The 24,107-nt window shown below is 52.9% G+C and overlaps 1 protein-coding gene across 5 annotated transcripts in view; it reads left to right on the forward strand.

The window, feature by feature from the left end:
* The window catches only part of sptan1 (spectrin alpha, non-erythrocytic 1), a 42,920-nt gene extending 18,866 nt beyond the window's left edge, over nucleotides 1-24,054 (forward strand). For 2 of the 5 annotated variants that reach the window (XM_079256438.1, XM_079256436.1), the window contains 49 exons: nucleotides 13-148; nucleotides 1,152-1,253; nucleotides 1,332-1,469; nucleotides 1,556-1,666; nucleotides 1,744-1,821; nucleotides 1,903-2,058; nucleotides 2,152-2,356; nucleotides 2,455-2,636; nucleotides 2,747-2,990; nucleotides 3,103-3,225; nucleotides 3,303-3,520; nucleotides 3,621-3,713; nucleotides 4,958-5,092; nucleotides 5,541-5,689; nucleotides 8,786-8,984; nucleotides 9,203-9,307; nucleotides 9,392-9,424; nucleotides 9,513-9,548; nucleotides 10,920-10,967; nucleotides 11,334-11,425; nucleotides 11,576-11,720; nucleotides 11,792-11,973; nucleotides 12,988-13,087; nucleotides 13,158-13,355; nucleotides 13,425-13,571; nucleotides 13,640-13,743; nucleotides 14,928-15,090; nucleotides 15,225-15,239; nucleotides 15,703-15,834; nucleotides 16,630-16,767; nucleotides 16,851-16,955; nucleotides 17,166-17,374; nucleotides 17,441-17,561; nucleotides 17,635-17,756; nucleotides 17,867-17,999; nucleotides 18,075-18,173; nucleotides 18,244-18,403; nucleotides 19,416-19,492; nucleotides 19,586-19,795; nucleotides 19,883-20,179; nucleotides 21,113-21,225; nucleotides 21,364-21,381; nucleotides 21,520-21,582; nucleotides 21,987-22,041; nucleotides 22,831-23,027; nucleotides 23,126-23,179; nucleotides 23,269-23,415; nucleotides 23,489-23,636; nucleotides 23,708-24,054. In XM_079256438.1, the coding sequence (XP_079112564.1) occupies nucleotides 13-148; nucleotides 1,152-1,253; nucleotides 1,332-1,469; nucleotides 1,556-1,666; nucleotides 1,744-1,821; nucleotides 1,903-2,058; nucleotides 2,152-2,356; nucleotides 2,455-2,636; nucleotides 2,747-2,990; nucleotides 3,103-3,225; nucleotides 3,303-3,520; nucleotides 3,621-3,713; nucleotides 4,958-5,092; nucleotides 5,541-5,689; nucleotides 8,786-8,984; nucleotides 9,203-9,307; nucleotides 9,392-9,424; nucleotides 9,513-9,548; nucleotides 10,920-10,967; nucleotides 11,334-11,425; nucleotides 11,576-11,720; nucleotides 11,792-11,973; nucleotides 12,988-13,087; nucleotides 13,158-13,355; nucleotides 13,425-13,571; nucleotides 13,640-13,743; nucleotides 14,928-15,090; nucleotides 15,225-15,239; nucleotides 15,703-15,834; nucleotides 16,630-16,767; nucleotides 16,851-16,955; nucleotides 17,166-17,374; nucleotides 17,441-17,561; nucleotides 17,635-17,756; nucleotides 17,867-17,999; nucleotides 18,075-18,173; nucleotides 18,244-18,403; nucleotides 19,416-19,492; nucleotides 19,586-19,795; nucleotides 19,883-20,179; nucleotides 21,113-21,225; nucleotides 21,364-21,381; nucleotides 21,520-21,582; nucleotides 21,987-22,041; nucleotides 22,831-23,027; nucleotides 23,126-23,179; nucleotides 23,269-23,415; nucleotides 23,489-23,636; nucleotides 23,708-23,833 (6,361 nt within the window). In that variant the 3' untranslated portion in view covers nucleotides 23,834-24,054. The remainder of the gene's footprint in view (nucleotides 1-12; nucleotides 149-1,151; nucleotides 1,254-1,331; nucleotides 1,470-1,555; nucleotides 1,667-1,743; nucleotides 1,822-1,902; nucleotides 2,059-2,151; nucleotides 2,357-2,454; nucleotides 2,637-2,746; nucleotides 2,991-3,102; nucleotides 3,226-3,302; nucleotides 3,521-3,620; nucleotides 3,714-4,957; nucleotides 5,093-5,540; nucleotides 5,690-8,785; nucleotides 8,985-9,202; nucleotides 9,308-9,391; nucleotides 9,425-9,512; nucleotides 9,549-10,919; nucleotides 10,968-11,333; nucleotides 11,426-11,575; nucleotides 11,721-11,791; nucleotides 11,974-12,987; nucleotides 13,088-13,157; nucleotides 13,356-13,424; nucleotides 13,572-13,639; nucleotides 13,744-14,927; nucleotides 15,091-15,224; nucleotides 15,240-15,702; nucleotides 15,835-16,629; nucleotides 16,768-16,850; nucleotides 16,956-17,165; nucleotides 17,375-17,440; nucleotides 17,562-17,634; nucleotides 17,757-17,866; nucleotides 18,000-18,074; nucleotides 18,174-18,243; nucleotides 18,404-19,415; nucleotides 19,493-19,585; nucleotides 19,796-19,882; nucleotides 20,180-21,112; nucleotides 21,226-21,363; nucleotides 21,382-21,519; nucleotides 21,583-21,986; nucleotides 22,042-22,830; nucleotides 23,028-23,125; nucleotides 23,180-23,268; nucleotides 23,416-23,488; nucleotides 23,637-23,707) is intronic. The other 3 variants (XM_079256439.1, XM_079256437.1, XM_079256440.1) reach the window with 3 other exon arrangements.
* Nucleotides 24,055-24,107: the final 53 nt, after the last annotated feature.

The following is a 24,107-nucleotide window of genomic DNA, read 5'->3' on the forward strand; positions in this document are numbered from 1 at the left end:
TTCCTGCTCCAGGCTGCAGCGGTTCACAGCAGACTTCAGGGATCTGACCAGCTGGGTGACAGAGATGAAGGCGCTGATCAACGCTGACGAGCTGGCCAATGACGTGGCTGGAGCCGAGGCTCTGTTAGACCGCCACCAGGAGCACAAGGTAGCCCCGCCCCCCACTACTCAGTCCTGCAGCTGAAGCTGGCGGCGATCGCCATGGAACCTTCCTGGTTTTCGTTTCTGTCACACGTTTCCTCACATTTTATGTTTCAATATCCAAACTGGGTTATTTAGTGCTAATTTGCATATATTTCTATGAAGCAGAATCTGATTGGTCGAGTTTTCACAGACGGGATTTTAGGTTAGGGTGACCAGATCTTCTCTCACCAAATGTGGGACAGTGTGAGATTCCACTGTGACATGACAGTTTTTAAAACAAAGTGTGACATCTGGCCACCCTATTAGATGTTTGTTTATCACACTTGCTGTCAGAGACCAGAACACCTCGTTCAGCTTCGTTTGGGGGGTTAAATGTTATAAATCTGGCTCTGGAGGAGATTAACTCTAAACCAGAGAGCAGAAGAGGGAGGTTTGGTGCTGCTGATAGAAACACAGTTTCCTGCTATGAAACACCATTTCCGGCCATCACACCCAGTCCGATTCATAAAACCTTTCCAACACATGAAGCTGATGAATGTATGTTGTTCATATGTTAGTGACGGCCCCTGCAGCGTGTCATGTGACCAGAATGAAGCAGCGGCACGACTGCAGTGTGTGATCCATGTAAACATAGATAGATAGGACTTTTTTCATCCCTAAAAAGGAAATTCAAATTGTCTGGCGACCCAATAAAAACACTCTTCCACCTCTCAAACCATGAAACTTGGGGTGAATTTGGGTGCACATGCAGAGAATCATGAAATAAACCCATTAAATGTTTATCTTGATATTTTCTTGACATGATGAAGAAAAATCCTTGTTTTTTTTTTTACTTTCCACATACTGTGAAGCCTGAAAGCTACACCGCGTAGCAAAATCTGCCCCTCAGAGACAAAGACGGAGTTTCTATTTGGACTGAATCGGGAAAAAAATCAGGTTTTCAAACTAACCAGGTGATTTTTTCCTGCCGTTGCGGCGACTTTAAACGCGGCGTGTCTTCCGGCCAGGGAGAGATCGATGCCCACGAGGACAGTTTCCGAGCCACGGACGAAGCCGGCCAGGCCTTACTCAGCACAGGACACTACGCCTCTGACGAGGTGAAGGAGAAGGTGAGGACTTTCCCACAGCCGGGTTCTGTTCTGTCCGGGTTTTCCGGGTTGACGGCAGTGTGCTGACGTTGTGTCCAGCTGGGAATCCTGGCCGGGGAGAAGGAGTCTCTGCTGGAGCTGTGGGAGCTCCGGCGGCAGCAGTACGAGCAGTGCATGGACCTGCAGCTCTTCTACAGAGACACGGAGCAGGTGGATAACTGGATGAGCAAACAGGAGGTAACCAACGCCAGGAATCAGCTGCTTTGAACTGCTTTGTGCAGAACGCGATGTGCAGGTTGCTAACGGTGTTCCTGTTTTTGTAGGCTTTCCTTCTAAACGAAGACCTCGGCGACTCCCTGGACAGCGTGGAGGCACTGCTGAAGAAACACGAGGACTTTGAGAAGTCTCTCAGTGCTCAGGAGGAGAAAATCACGGTAAGGTCCTCCTCTGCTCCCAGTTTGGCGTTCCCCGCGCCGCCCTGTGGCGTCTGAGCATCCACTCTCTCCTGCAGGCTCTGGATGAATTTGCCAGCAAGCTGATTCAGAACAGTCACTATGCCAAAGAGGACGTGGCGACGCGGAGAGATGCTGTAAGTACCTCTGTCCTCATGCAGAAACCAGCTGAAATGTGTCAGAAACTGTTTAACAACGTTGGCGCTTTGCATTTCCAGCTGCTCAGCCGCCGCAACGCTCTTCATGAGCGCGCTCAGTCTCGCCGTGCCGCCCTGGAGGACTCGTTCCATCTGCAGCAGTTCTTCAGAGACTCGGATGAGCTGAAGAGCTGGATCAACGAGAAGATGAAGACGGCTACTGACGAGTCTTACAAGGTACTGCAGCAGCTCTCTGTTTGGTCTTTTTAATGATGTCCGTCATGTTTTATCTGCCTGATCCACCCGCCTCTGTCTGCTCTCCCACTGCAGGACCCCTCCAACCTCCAGGGCAAGGTGCAGAAGCACCAGGCCTTCGAGGCTGAGCTGTCGGCGAACCAGAGCCGCATCGATGCCCTGCAGAAGTCCGGCCAGGAGCTGCTGGATGGGAAGCACTACGCCTCCACGGAGGTGGCCGGCCGCATGGAGGAGGTCAGCTCCCAGTGGAAGAAGCTGCTGGAAGCCACGGAGCTCAAAGGTTTGCAAACATGAACGCAGATAGCAGTTTAACTTGTAGATGACAGAGCAGAAAGATCAAGCAGACCTCTGATGGATCAGTTTTCCTCTGAACGGCAGGGATCAAGCTGCGCGAGGCCAACCAGCAGCAGCAGTTCAACAGGAACGTGGAGGACATCGAGCTCTGGCTGTATGAGGTGGAAGGCCACCTGGCTTCAGACGATTACGGAAAAGACCTGACGAGCGTCCAGAACTTGCAGAAGAAACATGCCCTGCTAGAGGCTGACGTGGCTGCTCATCAGGTACCTCATAGGGGACACGGCTCGCTCCGAGTCCGTTTCCATGACAGCAAAACGATCCAAATGTCATCGTCAAGAACATTGCTGAATCCTTCCATGACCGTGTCTGGCAGGACCGGATCGACGGCATCACCATCCAGGCTCGGCAGTTCCAGGAAGCCGGACACTTTGATGCTGAGAACATCCGGAAGAAGCAGGAGGCCCTGGTGCTCCGCTACGAGGCTCTGCGGGACCCCATGGCAGCTCGCAAACAGAAACTGTCCGACTCCCTCCGGCTTCAGCAGCTCTTCAGAGATGTTGAGGATGAGGAGACGTGGATCCGTGAAAAGGAACCCATTGCTGCCTCGACCAACAGAGGTATAACGTTTGTCCTGTGGTCCGTTTTCACGACTCGGGTCTGAGCTGGATCCTGGTTCTACATGACTGGTTGGGTCACATGACTGTTGAGGGAAATGGTTTCTCTCCTCAGGAAAAGATCTGATTGGTGTCCAGAACCTGCTGAAGAAGCACCAGGCTCTGCAGGCTGAGATCTCGGGACACGAACCTCGCATTAAGGCCGTCACGCAGAAGGGAGAAGCCATGGTGGAGGAAGGTATGGCCCTAAGCTTTGTCTTCGTCACAAAAGTTTGGACTTCTAAAAACAGGTGAAATGTTCCGATTCGGGATCAGGTCACTTTGCTGCAGAGGACGTTAAGGCGAAGCTGGCTGAGCTGCATGGACGCTGGGACCTGCTGAAGACCAAAGCCTCCCAAAGAAGACAGGACCTGGAGGACTCGCTGCAGGCCCAGCAGTACTTTGCTGATGCCAATGAGGCGGAGTCCTGGATGAGGGAGAAGGAGCCCATCGTTGGGAGCACAGACTACGGAAAAGACGAGGATTCAGCCGAGGTACGAAATGTTTACACCTTCACCTGCTGAATCTTTCACAGCGTAAAGCAGACATGTAGGCTTGTGGTTGTGTAGAAATCACTTATTTACTCCTTTACAGGCTCTGCTGAAGAAACACGAGGCCTTGATGTCTGATCTCAGCGCTTATGGAAGCAGCATCCAGGCCCTGAAGGAGCAGGCCCAGACCTGCAGGGTGAGATCAGAGCTCCACCGGTCAACCTGGTGGTGAACAGTCACCTTCTGCTAACCAGCTAAACTCACTGCAGTTAACCAGCTAAACATTGTGCAGTTAACCCGTTAAACCTCCTGCAGCTAACCAGCTGAACCTACTGCAGCTAACCAGCTGAACCTCCTGCAGCTAACCAGCTGAACCTCCTGCAGCTAATCAGCTAAACCTCCTGCAGCTAACCAGCTGAACCTACTGCAGCTAACCAGCTGAACCTCCTGCAGCTAACTAGCTAAACCTCCTGCAGCTAACCAGCTAAACCTGCTGTAGCTAACCAGCTAAACCTGCTGCAGCTAATCAGCTAAACCTCCTGCAGCTAACCAGCTGAACCTACTGCAGCTAACTAGCTAAACCTAACCAGCTGAACCTCCTGCAGCTAACCAGCTGAACCTACTGCAGCTAACCAGCTAAACCTGCTGCAGCTAACCAGCTAAACCTCCTGCAGCTAATCAGCTAAACCTCCTGCAGCTAACCAGCTGAACCTACTGCAGCTAACTAGCTAAACCTGCTGCAGCTAACCAGCTAAACCTGCTGCAGCTAATCAGCTAAACCTCCTGCAGCTAGCCAGCTGAACCTACTGCAGCTAACTAGCTAAACCTAACCAGCTAAACCTCCTGCAGCTAACCAGCTAAACATCCTGCAGCTAACCAGCTGAACCTACTGCAGCTAACTAGCTAAACCTAACCAGCTAAACCTCCTGCAGCTAACCAGCTAAACCTGCTGCAGCTAACCAGCTAAACCTGCTGCAGCTAATCAGCTAAACCTGCTGCAGCTAACCAGCTGAACCTACTGCAGCTAACTAGCTAAACCTAACCAGCTAAACCTCCTGCAGCTAACCAGCTAAACATCCTGCAGTTAACCAGCTGAATCTCCTGCAGTTAACCAACTGAACCTCCTTAGGTTAACTAGCCTAACCTTCTGCAGTTAACTTGCTAAACTTCCTGAAGTTAACCAGCTAAACAACATGCAGTTAACCAGCTGAATATCATGCAGTTAACTAGCTAAACCTCCCACAGTTAGCCAGCTGAACTTCCTGCATTTAACTAATTTTTCCTCTTGCAGTTAACTAGTGTTCATCCTACAGCTAACTAGCTAAACTTCTTGCAGCTAACTAGCTTAACGTCCTGCAGTTAACCAGCTGTTCATCCTGCAGTTAACTAGCTGTTCATCCTGGGTAACCAGATGAAATGATCAGTATTTTACCTGAACAGCAACAAGTGGCTCCGACGGACGACGAGACGGGGAAGGAGCTGGTCCTGGCGCTCTACGACTACCAGGAGAAGAGTCCCAGAGAGGTGACCATGAAGAAGGGGGACATCCTGACGCTGCTGAACAGCACCAACAAGGTTAGACGTTTACTGGGGGTCACGGCGGCGTGGTGGGCGGGGTCACGCTGGCGATGCAACCTGATCATTTTAGTCACATCTGGAAGTAACTGGACAGGCTCCAGTTTCCCCTGGTGACTGGGAACTGGACAGGCTCCAGTTTCCCCTGGTGACTGGGAACTGGACAGGCTCCAGTTTCCCCTGGTGACTGGGAACTGGACAGGCTCCAGTTTCCCCTGGTGACTGGGAACTGGACAGGCTCCAGTTTCCCCTGGTGACTGGGAACTGGACAGGCTCCAGTTTCCCCTGGTGACTGGGAACTGGACAGGCTCCAGTTTCCCCTGGTGACTGGAACTGGACAGGATACTGGCATGGCTAGTTTTACTGAATATCTCAGGCTTATTGATCGTATTCTAGAAGTCGACCGACGTCGGTAACGCTGCTGTTCGTTCCGTTTTCCGTCCCGTAGGACTGGTGGAAGGTGGAGGTGAATGATCGCCAGGGCTTCGTTCCCGCTGCGTACGTGAAGAAGCTGGATCCGACCCAGTCGTCCTCCAGGGAGAACCTGCTGGATGAACACGGCAGCATCGCCGTGCGCCAGGATCAGATAGAGAATCAGTAAGAAGACGCACACTCTGCGTTTCCACGTCTGGACGGAGACTAACGCTTCAGTCTGTAGATTATCTGTCAGTCCTCTAACTTCCTGTCTCTTCTCTAACTCTAACTCCTAACCCTCCTCCTCGCCTCGGTGCAGGCTTGTCACCAAGGAGGCCTGCAGCGTTTCTGTACGCATGAAGCAGGTGGAAGAGCTGTGAGTAGGAACCAGCGTCCTACCGCTTTCTGTTGTGATGGTGATGATGTCATTAACCATATCCTAACATGACCCCTCCCCTTGGAAAGGTAGCCCCCCCCCCCCTTCTACCTGTAAAAGAACGTCTCTCCCTTCCCAGCTTTCTGCATTGATGTTCCTTTGATCAGCTGTTGCTCAGAGAAACCACATTTTCCTTCATCGGTCGTAGAGACCGCAGTTCAGGCTCCACATCGCAGTTCAGGCTCCGCATCGCAGTTCAGGTTCCTTCAGGTTCCACATCGCAGTTCAGGCTCCGCATCGCAGTTCAGGCTCCGCATCGCAGTTCAGGTTCCACATCGCAGTTCAGGCTCCGCATCGCAGTTCAGGCTCCGCATCGCAGTTCAGGCTCCGCATCGCAGTTCAGGCTCCGCATCGCAGTTCAGGTTCCTTCAGGTTCCACATCGCAGCAGTTCAGGCTCCGCATCGCAGTTCAGGCTCCGCATCGCAGTTCAGGCTCCGCATCGCAGTTCAGGCTCCGCATCGCAGTTCAGGTTCCTTCAGGTTCCACATCGCAGTTCAGGCTCCGCATCGCAGTTCAGGCTCCGCATCGCAGTTCAGGTTCCTTCAGGTTCCACATCGCAGTTCAGGCTCCGCATCGCAGTTCAGGCTCCGCATCGCAGTTCAGGCTCCGCATCGCAGTTCAGGCTCCGCATCGCAGTTCAGGTTCCTTCAGGTTCCACATCGCAGTTCAGGCTCCGCATCGCAGTTCAGGCTCCGCATCGCAGTTCAGGCTCCGCATCGCAGTTCAGGCTCCGCATCGCAGTTCGGGTTCCGCATCGTAGTTCGGGTTCCGCATCGCAGTTCGGGTTCCGCATCTTAGCTCGGGTTCCGCATCTTAGCTCGGGTTCCGCATCGTAGTTCAGGCTCCGCATCGCAGTTCAGGCTCCGCATCGCAGTTCAGGCTCCGCATCGCAGTTCAGGTTCCTTCAGGTTCCACATCGCAGTTCAGGTTCCTTCAGGCTCCGCATCGCAGTTCAGGCTCCGCATCGCAGTTCAGGCTCCGCATCGCAGTTCAGGCTCCGCATCGCAGTTCAGGTTCCTTCAGGTTCCACATCGCAGTTCAGGCTCCGCATCGCAGTTCAGGCTCCGCATCGCAGTTCAGGCTCCGCATCGCAGTTCAGGCTCCGCATCGCAGTTCAGGCTCCGCATCGCAGTTCAGGTTCCTTCAGGTTCCACATCGCAGTTCAGGCTCCGCATCGCAGTTCAGGCTCCGCATCGCAGTTCAGGCTCCGCATCGCAGTTCAGGCTCCGCATCGCAGTTCAGGCTCCGCATCGCAGTTCAGGTTCCTTCAGGTTCCACATCGCAGTTCAGGTTCCTTCAGGCTCCGCATCGCAGTTCAGGCTCCGCATCGCAGTTCAGGCTCCGCATCGCAGTTCAGGCTCCGCATCGCAGTTCAGGTTCCTTCAGGTTCCACATCGCAGTTCAGGCTCCGCATCGCAGTTCAGGCTCCGCATCGCAGTTCAGGCTCCGCATCGCAGTTCAGGCTCCGCATCGCAGTTCAGGCTCCGCATCGCAGTTCAGGTTCCTTCAGGTTCCACATCGCAGTTCAGGCTCCGCATCGCAGTTCAGGCTCCGCATCGCAGTTCAGGCTCCGCATCGCAGTTCAGGCTCCGCATCGCAGTTCGGGTTCCGCATCGCAGTTCGGGTTCCGCATCGCAGTTCGGGTTCCGCATCGCAGTTCGGGTTCCGCATCTTAGCTCGGGTTCCGCATCGTAGTTCGGGTTCCGCATCGTAGTTCGGGTTCCGCATCGTAGTTCGGGTTCCGCATCGTAGCTCGGGTTCCGCATCGCAGCTCGGGTTCCGCATCGCAGTTCGGGTTCCGCATCGCAGCTCGGGTTCCGCATCGCAGTTCGGGTTCCGCATCGCAGTTCGGGTTCCGCATCGCAGTTCGGGTTCCGCATCGCAGTTCGGGTTCCGCATCGCGGCTCGGGTTCCGCATCGCGGCTCAGGTTCCACATCGTAGTTTGGGTTTCCCATCACAGTTCAGGTTCCGCATCGCAGTTCAGACTTCGCATTGCAGCTCGGGTTCCGCATCGCAGTTCAGGTTCCGCATCACAGCTCGGGTTCCGCATCGTAGTTCAGGTTCCGCATCGTAGTTCAGGCTTTGCATCGTAGTTCAGGCTTTGCATCGTAGTTCAGGCTTTGCATCGTAGTTCGGGTTCTGCGTCGTATTTCAGGTTCTGCGTCGCAGTTCAAATAACAGCTGGAAGTAATGAAAACTCAGTTTTCTGTCTTTACTCTTAGGAAGTTTAGATATTTACGTTTATTTACGTGGTTTATTTACTTTATTTTGTCTTTTAAAATTGATATATTTGTGTTTATTTCCCTCTACTGTAAATGACACCGTCCACATCGGATCTATAAAATCCCAGATAGGTGGAAGAAACAAATCGAGTTTTTCACATGATGATCAATAGTTTTAAATGTACATGCGTGTGCATTTCCACACATGGAATAATCCTGATTCCTTGCCCCCTGAACAGACTCACCTGTGTTACTGTGAGCCGGACAGGTGGATCAGGTTGACCCCCCAGCCCTGGAAATGTTTTACGTTTAGACATAAACATTGTGAATTCCAGTTTTACACTTCATATCTTCTGTTGTAAATTCATGCTTTGGGCCAGATTTGGGCCTGTTTGAGGCAGACGCTGTCTGCCACCCTTCATGTAGACAGAGGAAGACTCCTGAACGTCAAGGTGTCTGAAATCATTCACAACATATTCTTGACTGAGACATCGTGTTCATAAGTTCAGTCTCACGTTGCATGTTCGGCGACTCGCCACGCTGCATGTCGGTAGGCCGCTACGTCCAGTAGGTGGGCGTTCTCCTGCTTCCCTGGCTGACGTTTTCTTCTCTGCTGAAGGTACGGCACTCTGCAAGAGCTGGGAGAAAAGCGGAAAGACATGCTGGAGAAGAGCTGCAAGAAGTTCATGTTGTTCCGTGAAGCCAACGAGCTCCAGCAGTGGATCAACGAGAAGGAGAACGCGCTGACCAGCGAGGAGGTGGGCTCCGACCTGGAGCAGGTGGAGGTCCTGCAGAAGAAGTTTGATGACTTCCAGAAGGTAACCTCAGCTTTACTGCTTCTTTACTCCTGACTCTTACATGTTTATAAAAATGACCATGAAACATAACATCATGGATCTTTGAACAGAAAGTAATGAGTTGAACGAAGGTAAACATGTAGATTTAAAGCAGCCAACCAGCTGTTAATGTGGACAACAAGCCGGGATCCTACAGTTCTCCTCGTAGTTAAAGTCTCTGTGTGTTTTGTGAACACAAGGACTTGAAGGCCAACGAGTCTCGTCTGAGGGACATAAACAAGGTGGCATCGGAGCTGGAGTCTGAAGGTCTCATGGCTGAGGAGGCTCCTATGGTCCAGGCTCAGGTAAGCTTCATGTCCACAAATCAAATGTTAGTTTCTCAGAGCTTTCCTGCTTCATCTGGAATGATGCGTCTGCTTTGTTTGTAGCAACAAGAACTGCTCGGCTCTGCTCCTGGAAAGGTTGAAATCTTTTCACTCATCAGTTTAATATTAGAGAATTTAAACCAGAAGAATACATTTAACTGTGGAATTCATTTGTGTTGAACAGGATGAAGGTGATTCAAAGTCTGCCTCACCGTGGAAGGTAAGCTCCAGTCACAAAGAACGTCTAGACCAAATCCATTTGTTTTTTTCCCCCTGAAGACAAATCTCCCAAAGCTTTTGTTGGGAAACCAGGTGGTATGGTACATCTGGTTTAACTTCAGAGGCGTCTCTCGGTGTTGTTTCACAGGAAACATAGTATCTGCTGTCAGGGATCATTTCAACGTTCAGCTCTTCGAAGAAACACAAATCCGACTGAAAATCCCTGTAAATGTTCTGTAAATACTCTGTTTTCATTTGACTCGCTTGTCACACCGCGACCCGTCACACCGCAACCCGTCATACCTGACGGATTATTTTCTAATTCCTCTGGTTAAAAGTAATTTAGGGGCGTGTCTTTTTTATTGGCAGGTACCCGCTCTCCCACTTCAAGTAAGAACGTAGAACAACCGCGGTTTATAGCCGGTTAACAACGTGACTTAGCTTTAGCCCGCTTACCTCCGTTAGCTGGTTAGCTGCTGTTATCTCCGGGTTAGCTTGGTTAGCTCTTAGCTACAGGCAGCTCGGAGTTCGCTCAATGTCAATCATCCACCATGACGCTCACAGCGCCCCTCTCAGCTCCACCTCTTTGCCCATATTTGTATTTTCCGGGTCCGCTCAGTGACAGTGTAGCCTCTGCTGGTGTTGGGGTTGTCATGGCAACGCTCAGTGACAGTGTAGCCTCTGCTGGTGTTGGGGTTGTCATGGCAACGCTCAGTGACAGTGTAGCCTCTGCTGGTGTTGGGGTTGTCATGGCAACGCTCAGTGACAGTGTAGCCTCTGCTGGTGTTGGGGTTGTCATGGCAACGCTCAGTGACAGTGTAGCCTCTGCTGGTGTTGGGGTTGTCATGGCAACGCTCAGTGACAGTGTAGCCTCTGCTGGTGTTGGTGTTGTCATGGCAACGCTGTACGAACTCTGTTCAGGAAAAGCTCCATGACCCTGCAGGACCTTTTGTGGTGGTTTACCGCAGTCTTGCTCAGAAAGTCTTCTTCTGGACATCAGACTTTGATGATGTCACATTACCCATGATGATGTGACATAAACCATGATGTCACTTCAGTCATGATGATGTAAAATAATCAGTGGATCATGATGCAAGAAACTCCATGTTTTAACTTTAAAATCCTCTTAAGATCCCTGGAATCTTAAAGAATTTTCTATTTTCATGTCTCCAATGTGTCTTCCAATGGCCTTGCTTGATTCATGCTAATTCAGTGTTTCCATGGTAACCACGGTCACCATGCTGCCTGATTGGTATAAATGTTTGGTTGTGATGCAACCAAGCCTTGAATCAGGATGTCTCATCACAGTCTGTTTGCTGTTTTCTTCTTTTTTTTCTTTCTTTTACTTTGTTTTCTTCGTTCTGGACTTTAGACCGTTCGCTTGGGTGTTCAAACAACGGCTAACTTTAACACCATCAAGGTAAGTGTGATCCCTCAGACCCAGTCAGTCAGCCCCAGTTCTCCTCTCTGATGAAAACTAACCCGTCTTCCTGACCCGCTCTTTACTCAGTATGTTGTTCAGGCCGGTAGACGTAGACATGATGGTTTAGTTTCCTTGTCCTTGTTCTGTCATGTCCATCTCATCATCTTCACATGTTTGTTTGTTTGTTCCCGGATACACACACATCATTCTCTGCAGGCATTTTAAACTATCCGTTACCACGTTGATCAGTCTGATTAAACGTTTCCTCCTCATGAAATGGACTTGATCTCTGCTGTGACATTTCACCAGTAGAACCAGAGCTGGGTCTGACTGGAAGACAAGTGACTGGTTTGTCTCCTGCAGGAGCTGAACAACCGCTGGAGATCTTTACAGCAGCTGGCTGAAGACAGGAGCAACATGCTGGGCAGCGCCCATGAGGTGCAGCGCTTCCACAGGTGTGCTATAAAACATGAAGCTGCAGGTGATGTTCATGCTTTGAAATGTGGAGCCCAGTTCTGACAACTGGTGCGAGTTAGAAGAACCACCGCATCTCCGGCGAGTTCGATGTGTGGCTCCGACATGAAGCAGTTTCCTGTGTGCTGCAGGGATGCTGATGAAACTAAGGAGTGGATCGAGGAGAAGAACCAGGCCCTGAACACCGACAACTACGGCCATGACTTGGCCAGCGTCCAAGCCTTGCAGCGCAAACACGAAGGCTTCGAGAGAGACCTGGCCGCCCTGGGCGACAAGGTCAGCAGACCCGACTGGAAACCAGACGGTTAACATTGGAGAGGCTGTTTTTACCTCTTGTGGCTCTGCAGGTGAATTCCCTCGGGGAGACGGCGGAGCGTCTGATCCAGTCCCACCCGGAGGCCGTGGACGACATCCAGGAGAAATGCACCGAGCTGAACACCGCCTGGAGCAGCCTGGTGGGGCGAGCTGACCAGCGCAAGGACAAACTGGGAAACTCCCACGACCTGCAGCGCTTCCTGTCAGACTACAGGTGAGCAGAACACCGGAAGTCGGACTCCTCTAAGTTCTGGTTCAGGACCGGAACTGGATCCAGGTTCTAGCTGAGACTGCAGCGCCCAGTCCGACCAGTTTGTTCTCCACTTCAGATGAGATATAGAGTTTAAGCTTGTTCCATCCTCCAGGAGAAGCAGGTCTGCAGTGGGGAGGGGTCACTGCGGGGGGGCGAGGTCTGCAGTGGGGAGGGGTCACTGCGGGGGGGGCGAGGTCTGCAGCGAGGAGGGGTCACTGCGGGGGGCGAGGTCTGCAGCGAGGAGGGGTCACTGCGGGGGGGCGAGGTCTGCAGCGAGGAGGGGTCACTGCGGGGGGGCGAGGTCTGCAGCGAGGAGGGGTCACTGCGGGGGGCGATGTCTGCAGCGGGGAGGGGTCACTGCGGGGGGGCGAGGTCTGCAGCGAGGAGGGGTCACTGCGGGGGGCGAGGTCTGCAGCGAGGAGGGGTCACTGCGGGGGGCGATGTCTGCAGCGGGGAGGGGTCACTGCGGGGGGGCGAGGTCTGCAGCGGGGAGGGGTCACTGCGGGGGGGCGAGGTCTGCAGTGGGGAGGGGTCACTGCGGGGGGGCGAGGTCTGCAGCGAGGAGGGGTCACTGCGGGGGGGCGAGGTCTGCAGCGAGGAGGGGTCACTGCGGCGGGTCCGAGTGTTTTAATGTAAAAATGTTGGTACTTTCTCACCACCTCCATCAGCTGTTTTATTAAAACAATCCATTTTACCTGCAACAGTAAAAACACGGAAGCAGCAACTCCGCTTCCTGCTTTCTCCGTGTTAACCACGCCCACCTCACATGTCCGACCAATCACACGATACTTCTCAGAGCGCCGCAAGAAAAATGTTCTGCAGCCCGATGTGTCGAGAACTGTCTTTAAACACGTCTGCGAGAACAAGATGACGTCATTTTCTTCTCAGAGAACAAGAAGAACGTTCTGGCTTCTCCTGGAGGATGGAACAAGGTTTAGTCATGATGCTCTGATCTGATCCTCTCCTCCTCCACAGAGACCTGATGTCGTGGATCAACGGCATCCGAGGACTGGTGTCCTCAGAGGAGCTGGCCAAAGACGTGACCGGAGCCGAGGCCCTTTTAGAGAGACACCAGGTACCAGGTGTCTCCTGACGTCTCCTCCTTTGTCCTCATACGCAGCTGATGTCTTCGTTCTGCCCTCCAGGAGCACCGGACAGAGATCGATGCCCGAGCTGGGACCTTCCAGGCCTTCGAGCAGTTCGGCCAGCAGCTGCTGGCTCGAGGCCACTATGCCAGTCCTGAGATCCAGCAGAAGCTGCAGAATCTGGATCGGGAGCGCGCCGACCTGGAGAAGGCCTGGGTTCAGCGCCGCATGATGCTGGACCAGTGCCTGGAGCTCCAGGTAACCTCCTCCTGAGACCACGTAGACCCCGCGTGTCCTTCATCACTCCAACCGCGTTGTCTTCCTCAGCTCTTCAACAGGGACTGCGAGCAGGCGGAGAACTGGATGGCGGCTCGGGAGGCCTTCCTGGCCAGTGACGATAAGGGCGACTCTCTGGACAGCGTGGAGGCCCTCATCAAGAAGCACGAAGACTTTGACAAGGCCATCAACGTCCAGGTCTGCTGAACACGCCTACACGCCATGCTCTCTGGTTTCCATGGAGACTAACTGAAGTTTCTGCTCAGGAGGAGAAGATCGCTGCTCTACAGTCCTTCGCTGATCAGCTGATCGGCGCCGATCACTACGCCAAACCCGACATCTTCAACCGCTGCAACCAAGTCCTGGATCGGTGAGAAACGGCGTCCAACATGCGGCACCTACTGGTTCCAGCTGCCTACTGGTTCCAGCTCCCTACTGGTTCCAGCTCCCTACTGGTTGGAGCTGCCTACTGGTTCCAGCTGCCTACTGGTTCCAGCTCCCTACTGGTTGGAGCTGCCTACTGGTTCCAGCTGCCTACTGGTTGGAGCTACAGCTCCCTACTGGTTGGAGCTACAGCTCCCTACTGGTTGGAGCTACAGCTGCCTACTGGTTGGAGCTACAGCTCCCTACTGGTTGGAGCTACAGCTCCCTACTGGTTGGAGCTACAGCTGCCTACTGGTTGGAGCTACAGCTCCCTACTGGTTGGAGCTACAGCTCCCTACTGGTTGGAGCTACAGCTCCCTACTGGTTGGAGCTACAGCTGCCTACTGGTTGGAGCTACAGCTGCCTACTGGTTGGAGCTACAGCTCCCTACTGGTTGGAGCTACAGCTCCCTACTGGTTGGAGCTACAGCTCCCTACTGGTTGGAGCTACAGCTGCCTACTGGTTGGAGCTACAGCTCCCTACTGGTTGGAGCTACAGCTGCCTACTGGTTGGAGCTACAGCTGCCTACTGGTTGGAGCTACAGCTGCCTACTGGTTGGAGCTACAGCTGCCTACTGGTTGGAGCTGCCTACTGGTTCCAGCTGCCTACTGGTTGGAGCTACAGCTCCCTACTGGTTGGAGCTGCCTACTGGTTCCAGCTGCCTACTGGTTGGAGCTACAGCTCCCTACTGGTTGGAGCTACAGCTGCCTACTGGTTGGAGCTACAGCTCCCTACTGGTTGGAGCTACAGCTCCCTACTGGTTGGAGCTACAGCTCCCTACTGGTTGGAGCTACAGCTGCCTACTGGTTGGAGCTACAGCTCCCTACTGGTTGGAGCTACAGCTCCCTACTGGTTGGAGCTACAGCTCCCTACTGGTTGGAGCTACAGCTCCCTACTGGTTGGAGCTACAGCTCCCTACTGGTTGGAGCTACAGCTGCCTACTGGTTGGAGCTACAGCTGCCTACTGGTTGGAGCTACAGCTGCCTACTGGTTGGAGCTACAGCTCCCTACTGGTTGGAGCTACAGCTCCCTACTGGTTCCAGCTGCCTCCTGGCCTGATTTCCGGTCAGATTGAAGATGTGAGACGCAGTAGGAACCTGCAGATCTTCAGCTTAGTCTTCTTGTGTGAAGGTGGCGCCGGCTGAAGGCCCAGATGATCGAGAAGCGCTCCAAACTGGGAGAATCCCAGACCCTACAGCAGTTCAGCCGGGATGTGGACGAAATTGAGGCCTGGATCAGTGAGAAGCTCCAGACCGCCACAGATGAGTCCTACAAGGATCCCACCAACATCCAGGTACATGGTGCGCCGGGCCGACTGGCCCGTCCTTCAGACCAGTACGCTGGTCCTCGTCAGGTAACTGGATGTCCGTCCTCTTGTCTCGTCTCGGCGATACTGAATTCTTCTTCTGCTGTCTCGTTCTTTTCTAGCTGTCCAAGCTGCTGGTAAGTGTGTGGAGTGTGTCAGCTGACTAACAGATGACGTCCACGTGTCTCCGTCTGCTGTTTGTGTAGATAGAAGCCAAACCATCCTCAGTTTGTCCCTCGCCAGCACCGATACACGCCAGCTTCTCCCATTTCCTTTCAGATTTTCAGTTTTTTCTGTTTGAAGGTTTGAATCCAGCCTGAAGAGAAGCGGCAGAAACCTGCTGCTGCTTTTGGGAAGCTGGATCCAAACTGGAAGCAGCTTTCATTGTGCTGGTTTCATAGTGTTGCAGAAGACATTTAGCGTTCTCCACCTGTGTGTTGGTGTGTCGACGTCCTCATTTCCGCTCCGTTTTAGTTCATTCACCCCGTAGAGCTGCTGCAGAGTGGCTCGTTTCTGCTTTCGGCTCAGACTGAGGAGCAAACGTTGCTCATTTCTTCAGTTTCTGCTTCTCACGCTGTGTCTGTGCCCCCCCCATCCCAGAGCAAGCATCAGAAGCACCAGGCGTTTGAAGCTGAGCTGCACGCCAACGCCGACCGGATCCGCGGAGTGATCGACACTGGGAACGCCCTCATCCAGAGAGGAGCCTGTTCCGGCAGCGAGGATGCAGTTAAGGTCAGTTACGCTGCCGATCCACGAGGCTTAAAATGCTGCTGCCGATGGCGAGGAAAGCTTCGCCATAAGCAGCAGGTCAGACGTGATGCCGATGGCGAGGAAAGCTTCGCCATAAGCAGCAGGTCAGACGTGATGCCGATGGCGAGGAAAGCTTCGCCATAAGCAGCAGGTCAGACGTGATGCCGATGGCGAGGAAAGCTTCGCCATAAGCAGCAGGTCAGACGTGATGGCGGTGGCGAGGAAAGCTTCGCCATAAGCAGCAGGTCAGACGTGATGGCGATGGCGAGGAAAGCTTCGCCATAAGCAGCAGGTCAGATGTGATGCCGATGGCGAGGAAAGCTTCGCCATAAGCAGCAGGTCAGACGTGATGCCGATGGCGAGGAAAGCTTCGCCATAAGCAGCAGGTCAGACGTGATGGCGATGGCGAGGAAAGCTTCGCCATAAGCAGCAGGTCAGACGTGATGGCGATGGCGAGGAAAGCTTCGCCATAAGCAGCAGGTCAGACGTGATGGCGAGGAAAGCAGCAGGTCAGACGTTTGAGGGAAAGTTTGGATGATCTGAGCAGCAGATGAAGAGTTTTACCTACAAACTAGACCTGACTGAGAGTAAAACTTGGTCTTATGGACCCAGTTGTAGCGTCTTCTCTGACTGAGACAGGAACATCATTCCAGCTACATTTTAGACTTGATTCATGTCCTTGTTGTTGGAAAACTAACTCCAGTGTGGTTTGGTTCTTGTGTGGGAAGATCCGTAGCGCGGGGCTGATAGTAAACCCAGCTGTGTTCTGGTCCTCAGGCCCGTCTCGGCGCTCTGGACGACCAGTGGCAGTTCCTGGTCAACAAGTCTGCAGAGAAAAGCCAGAAGCTGAAGGAAGCCAACAAGCAGCAGAACTTCAACACCGGCATCAAAGACTTCGACTTCTGGCTGTCTGAGGTCAGATCAACACACACACACACACACACACAATGGCTGGCAGTCTGACCCCGGGGGTCTGAACCTGGTGGTCTACGTTTCAGGTGGAAGCTCTTCTTGCCTCTGAGGACTACGGCAAAGATCTGGCCTCAGTGAACAACCTGCTGAAGAAGCACCAGCTGCTGGAGGCGGATATCTCTGCTCATGAGGTTGGTGGTCCTCATCTGGGGCCTGACGGGACCTGACGGGGCCTGACGGGGCCTGACGGGGCCTGACGCGGCCTGACGGGGCCGGATGGGACCCAACAGATCCTAACATGACCCGGTCCTAACAGGTCTGGGTCCTGTCAGGGACCCTGCAGGACCTGATAATATTCCAGTGTCCCCAGACGTGATGAAGGGTCTGTGATCCGTCCTCAGGACCGTCTGAAGGACCTGAATGGCCAGGCCGACAGTCTGATGGCCAGCAACGCCTTCGACACGTCTCAGGTGAAGGACAAACGCGACGCCGTCAACGGTCGCTTCTCTAAGATCAAGAGCATGGCGGCAGGTCGGCGGACCAAACTCAGCGAGTCCCACCGCCTGCATCAGTTCTTCAGGGACCTGGATGATGAGGAGTCTTGGATCAAGTACGTTGCTATTGGTCGTCGTCTTCTTCTTCTACTGTTTGTGTTGAACCGTGTTTTGTCTCTCAGAGAGAAGAAGTTGTTGGTGGGTTCGGAGGACTACGGACGTGATTTGACAGGAGTTCAGAATCTGAGGAAGAAACACAAGAGGCTGGAGGCGGAGCTGGGAGCTCATGAACCGGCCATCCAGGTAGACTCCCACTGATCCAGGTGTTACGGCGCCGGTCTGAGAAGCTCTGTCTGACCCTGTGCTCTGCTCCCAGTCGGTGCTGGACACGGGGAAGAAGCTGTCGGACGACAACAGCATCGGTCAGGAGGAGATCCAGCAGAGACTGGCTCAGTTTGTGGACCACTGGAAGGAGCTGAAAGATCTGTCTGGAGCCAGGTTGGTGCTGGAGTCCTGGACCGGGCTGGACTGCATGTCGGGACCGGAGATGTGATGGAGGGCCGTGTGTGTGTGTGTGTGTGTGTGTGTGTGTGTGTGTGCGCGCGCAGGGGGAGGAGGCTGGAGGAGTCTCTGGAGTACCAGCAGTTTGTGGCCAACGTGGAGGAGGAAGAAGCCTGGATCAATGAGAAGTTAAACCTGGTGGGAAGCGAGGACTATGGAGACACGCTGGCCGCCGTGCAGGTTGGACTAAAACCCGCTCCAGGTGGAGCTCGGCGCCGCTGAGAAGCGTGTGTTGACGTCCGTTTGCTTTGTCAGGGTTTGCTGAAGAAGCACGAAGCCTTTGAGACGGACTTCACCGTCCACCGGGACCGGGTCAACGACGTGTGTGCCAACGGAGACGAGCTCATCAAGAAGGTAGCAACTGTCCACAGAACATCAGCCTGCTGCGCAGACACGGTTGTCATGACGACTTCTGTTTCAACAGAACAATCATCACGTGGACAACATCAGCGCCAAGATGGCGGCGCTCCGAGGAAAAGTGTCAGAGCTGGAGAGCGCGGCGGCTCAGAGGAAGGCCAAGCTGGATGAAAACTCCGCCTTCCTGCAGTTCAACTGGAAGGCCGACGTGGTGGAGTCCTGGATCGGTACGGAACCTGGACCTAGTTCCTCTGGAGTCTGATGGACCAAGTGTCCCTCCTCTAATGTGGACTCTGTCCTCTGACGTGGTTTCTTTCCTCTGATGTGGTCTCTGTCCTCTGATGTGGACTCTGTCCTCTGACGGGGACTCTGTCCTCTGACGGGGACTCTGTCCTCTGACGTGGTTTCTTTCCTCTGATGTGGTCTCTGTCCTCTGACGGGGTCTCTGTCCTCTGACGTGGTCTCTGTCCTCTGGCCTGGACTCTGTCCTCTGACGTGGTCTCTGTCCTCTGACGTGGTCTCTGTCCTCTGGCCTGGACTCTGTCCTCTGACGTGGTCTCTGTCCTCTGGCGTGGTCTCTGTCCTCTGACGGGGTCTCTGTCCTCTGACGTGGTCTCTGTCCTCTGGCCTGGACTCTGTCCTCTGACGTGGTCTCTGTCCTCTGGCCTGGACTCTGTCCTCTGACGTGGTCTCTGTCCTCTGGCGTGGTCTCTGTCCTCTGACGGGGTCTCTGTCCTCTGACGTGGTCTCTGTCCTCTGGCCTGGACTCTGTCCTCTGACGTGGTCTCTGTCCTCTGGCGTGGTCTCTGTCCTCTGGCGTGGTCTCTGTCCTCTGGCGTGGTCTCTGTCCTCTGACGTGGACTGTGTCCTCTGACGTGGACTCTGTCCTCTGACGTGGTCTCTGTCCTCTGGCGTGGTCTCTGTCCTCTGACGTGGACTGTGTCCTCTGACGTGGACTGTGTCCTCTGACGTGGACTCTGTCCTTTGACGTGGACTCTGTCCTTTGACGTGGTCTCTGTCCTCTGACGTGGTCTCTGTCCTCTGGCCTGGACTCTGTCCTCTGACGTGGTCTCTGTCCTCTGGCCTGGACTCTGTCCTCTGGCCTGGACTCTGTCCTCTGACGTGGTCTCTGTCCTCTGGCGTGGTCTCTGTCCTCTGACGTGGACTGTGTCCTCTGACGTGGACTCTGTCCTTTGACGTGGTCTCTGTCCTCTGACGTGGTCTTTGTCCTCTGTCCAGGTGAGAAGGAGAACAGTCTGAAGACCGATGACTACGGCAGGGATCTGTCCTCTGTCCAGACTCTGCTCACCAAACAGGTTAGTCCTCCTCCATCTTCTTCTGTGGTGGCTGTCCCTCCTACTTGTCGTCCCTGTAGACAACCTGTTGTCTCGTCCCCTGTGCGTCTCTAGGAAACGTTTGACGCTGGTCTCCAGGCCTTCCAGCAGGAGGGCATCACCAACATCACGGCTCTGAAAGACCAGCTTCTGGCAGCCAAACACATCCAGTCCAGGGCCATTGAAGACCGCCACGCCGCCCTGATAAAGCGCTGGAACCAGCTGCTGTCCAACTCTGCTGCTCGCAAGAAGAAGCTTCTGGAAGCTCAGGAACACTTCAGGAAGGTGAAGAAGAACTTCTTCTAGTTTAAGCGGACTTTCTGGAATGTCTAGAGAAACCTGAGCTGATATCTGGTCCTCTTCTGTGCTCAGGTTGAAGACTTGTTCCTGACCTTCGCTAAGAAGGCGTCGGCCTTTAACAGCTGGTTTGAGAATGCAGAGGAGGATCTGACCGACCCGGTGAGGTGCAACTCCCTGGAGGAGATCCGAGCACTGCGGGAAGCCCACGAGGCTTTCCGTTCCTCTCTGAGCTCCGCTCAGGCCGACTTCAACCAGCTGGCCGAGCTGGACCAGCAGATCAAGAGCTACCAGGTGGTGTCCAACCCCTACACCTGGTTCACCATGGAGGCCCTGGAGGAGACCTGGAGGAACCTGCAGAAGATCATCAAGGTCCGTCGATGAAGACATTCAGTGTTTTTATTCGCCTGAATTCAGGTCAATGGAAGGAGACGCAAACGTCTTTCTAGACGTGCGTGGTATCACCAGTATCACCACACCAGTTTGAAGTCCCTTTAAATCAGTTTTCTTAGTTAAGATTTAAAGTATCTCCATGTGTCTGCATGTTTCTAGCAGAGAATTGTCCCTGTGCCGGTTCAGCATGAAGCTAGCAGGGCTAAGCTAGTAATATGCCAGCACTAGCTTAGATAATGCAGGGAAACCGTGGCTTATCTAGTTTCCATGGAGTATTTAGGGACCACACATCAACTCAGGAAATCTAGATTTTTATGCTGAAGCTGAAAATAAACTACAAAAATGCTCAAAGATTAGCTCAGCAGCCACGTTAGCGCTGACAAGGCTAGCGCTACGTGATCCAGTTTCTTTTTAAACAGGAAGTTAGCAAGGCTTTGGTTTTAAAGCTGTGGAGAAACGCATCCTGTAACCAGTCTTATCTTATAGAGGTGTGGCGAGCAGGGGGTGGTGTGGTTCACCGCCACCAGCAGTCAGTCCAACAGTGCCACCTTGGGAGTTGGGAGGAAATATTCATCAAAAAGGGGCTCTAAGGTTCAGTTAACTAGGTAAAAAAGAAGCAGTTCAAAGCTCTGTCGCGCTGGCAGAGTTACCACCGGCAGGTTTGGGGTTTCTGTCTGGTGATGAACTCACAGCAGAGGTGAAGCGTTGTAGTTAGCTGTAGTTTCACCTGGTATTAAAACCTGGATCGTTGCATTCTGCTGAACAAGACCAGTTTAAAAAGGCGCTGAACCGATGCTAACTGGAGAACACTCCTACAGATGTGTGTGTTTAGGTCTGTGCGCAGTCCTTTATCACTGTATGACCCCCCCATGTATGAAAGCGTGGCTGATGTGATGTTTGTGGTGAGAGCAGGAGAGGGAGCTGGAGCTGCAGAAGGAGCAGAGACGACAGGAGGAGAACGACAAGCTTCGGCAGGAGTTCGCTCAGCATGCTAACGCCTTCCACCAGTGGCTGCAGGAGACCAGGTACAGCCCCCAGCAGGGCCGGGGTTGTGGTGACTTCCTGTTATTGATGACTTGTTGTTATTGATGGAACTTGTTTTTTTATTTCCTCCCCGCTGCTCTCCTGACCGCCTCCCTCCTGGTGCTGCGGACCCTCATCAGGACGTACCTTCTGGACGGGTTAATATCACTTCCTGTTCTGTTTCTAGCGATGTGATGATGGCTGTGGGGGTGGAACACCTTGCAGATGTTTTTCTGGAATATTCTTTCCTCTCTCTAACGTGTCGTCTTTCCTCCCTTCGTCCTGTCTCCGACTAGCATAGCATATCGACGGGTTATCAATGTGTATCAGTACCAAGTAGCCGATGATCTCTCTGGAAGGTCAACCTGCTTTCTTCTGCTTCTTCTGACCCGCTCTAAACCCACCACGCTGGGCCCGGTTCTGCTCTACTAACTCCTCCTCCAGCGCTGCTCTAAGCCAGAGGCTGGATCTAATCCGCACCGTTTCATGTGTGAATTCAGCTGTGTTTAGTTTTAGACACGAGTCTTTGGGTCACTGTGGTTTAGCTTTTCTGCATGGAACTGAAACCGGATCCCTTTAATCAGGATTAAAAACCTGCAGCAGCACGGTCGGCCTAACCTGCATGGTCTGGGTTACAGTAGATGTTTGGTGTGGATGCAGAACTCAGGACTTATGCTGTCAACTTTATCTGGATAGAGAACATGTCTGAACATTTAGAGTGACTTCACTTCTCCACACTAACCGGAGTTGTTGTTGGTGTCAGGTCCTGCATGGTGGAGGAGTCCGGTACCCTGGAGTCCCAGCTGGAGGCCACCAAGGTAAACTGGTCAAGTCCAGCTTGTTGGACTCATCATTCAGACTGGTTTAGTTTGAGATAAAAATGTAAATGATGCAACAGCTGGAGAAAAAAGGAGGAAATGTTCATGTGATGTGATGTGGAGCAGCTTCTTCAGGTCGTCCTGGTCCTGGTCCTGGTCCTGCTCACAGGTCCACTTCCTACAAACTGCACTTTCTGCTTCTTTTAAACCGAATCTCGTTCTGAAAGCTGCAAACTTTCCGTCAGACCAGAAAGCAAACATGCATCAGTTTGGGTTGATCGTTGACATTCATGGAAAATGAACATTTTAGCATTATGTGATCAAAAAAATCTGGATAATTAATCAATATGTGATCAAAATAGAAGTTGATTAAAAAAAAGATTTAACCCAAAAAAAAGCAGAAAAACTGAATCTGTAAAGATTTCTGGCAGTTTTTGTCCTGAACGACTTCAGCGGCGGAAAAACTTTTATTGATCTTTAAAAATAAATTCCCAGATTCAACAGGAGACTTTCTTTACAAAAAAGAAACTCTCTTCCACCCCCCCCCCCCCACCACCCCCCATGAGGGTCTTTACTCATTTACATTTTTACAGTTCTGGATTAAAAGATGGTTTCCAGTAGTTCTGCAGGATTTGAAGATGTGAAAGTTTAATCTTTTCTCTTGTTTATTACAGAATATGTAAACATCCTACAACGACCAGCGGTTTGCTGACATATTGATCTGTCTGTGTGTGTGTGTGTGTGTGTGTGTGTGTGTGTGTGTGTGTGTGTGTGTGTGTGCGCGCGCAGCGTAAACACCAGGAGATCCGCGCCATGCGCAGCCAGCTGAAGAAGATCGAGGACTTGGGAGCAGCGATGGAGGAAGCTCTGATTCTGGACAACAAGTACACAGAACACAGTACGGTGGGTCTGGCCCAGCAGTGGGACCAACTGGACCAACTGGGAATGAGGATGCAGCACAACCTGGAGCAGCAGATACAGGCCAGGTACACCCCCCTAAACACACACACATACACACACACACCAAAGCAGGAGGTCAGGCAGGTTTAACGAGCTGTACGTTCATCCTCCTCCTCCTCTCCAGGAACACCACCGGCGTGACAGAGGAGGCTCTGAAGGAGTTCAGCATGATGTTCAAGTAAGCGTCTGCTTCTTCTTCTGGGCTTTGTTCTTCTTCTGGGCTTTATCAGTAAACAGTAAATAATGGTGTTTGCCTGGTAAATGTAGACACTTTGACAAGGAGAAGTCCGGCCGTCTGAACCACCAGGAGTTTAAGTCCTGTCTGCGCTCGCTGGGCTACGACCTTCCCATGGTGGAGGAGGGAGAACCGGATCCGGAGTTCGAAGCCATACTGGACACGGTGGATCCAAACAGGTCTGGCAGGGTTCTTGTCTTAGTCTGGTCTGGTTTGGTGTGTGTTGTAATGGTGGGAGGTGTCTGCCTGCAGGGATGGAAACGTGTCGCTACAGGAGTACATGGCCTTCATGATCAGCCGTGAGACGGAGAACGTCAAGTCCAGCGAGGAGATCGAGAGCGCCTTCCGAGCTCTGAGCACAGAGAACAAACCGTACGTGACTAAAGAGGAGCTCTACCAGGTAGGTGTTGTCTCAGCTGACCTGCTGGTAGAAGGTTTTCTGTGTTTCTGAGCATCTGCTCCTCCTTCCAGAACCTGACCAAGGAGCAGGCCGACTACTGCCTCTCGCACATGAAGCCGTACCTCGACAGCAAGGGCCGCGAGCTCCCGTCGGCCTTCGACTTTGTGGAATTCACCCGCTCGCTGTTTGTCAACTGATCCACCAGTCTGTAACTGGGACGCGTTTCACACACTCCAACATGAACACTGCTAAAACTGCATGATGTTGACACCACAACCCTCACTACTAACTCGCTGTCCTGCCTATTTATGTGTCTGTGGTTCTCCCGTTAGCTTAGTGGCTTTACTGCTCTGAATGTGACTGCTGCTGTTTTAGCTTCAACAACTCCGTGTGCTGAGAATAAACGCTACTGGTTAGAACTGGAAAGCTCTACTGTCTTTATTTCTTTTCCAGTTGAATCTCGACACGTAG

Source organism: Telmatherina bonti (assembly GCF_933228915.1).
Source record: "Telmatherina bonti genome assembly, chromosome: 17".
In the NCBI taxonomy this organism is placed as follows: domain Eukaryota; kingdom Metazoa; phylum Chordata; class Actinopteri; order Atheriniformes; family Telmatherinidae; genus Telmatherina; species Telmatherina bonti.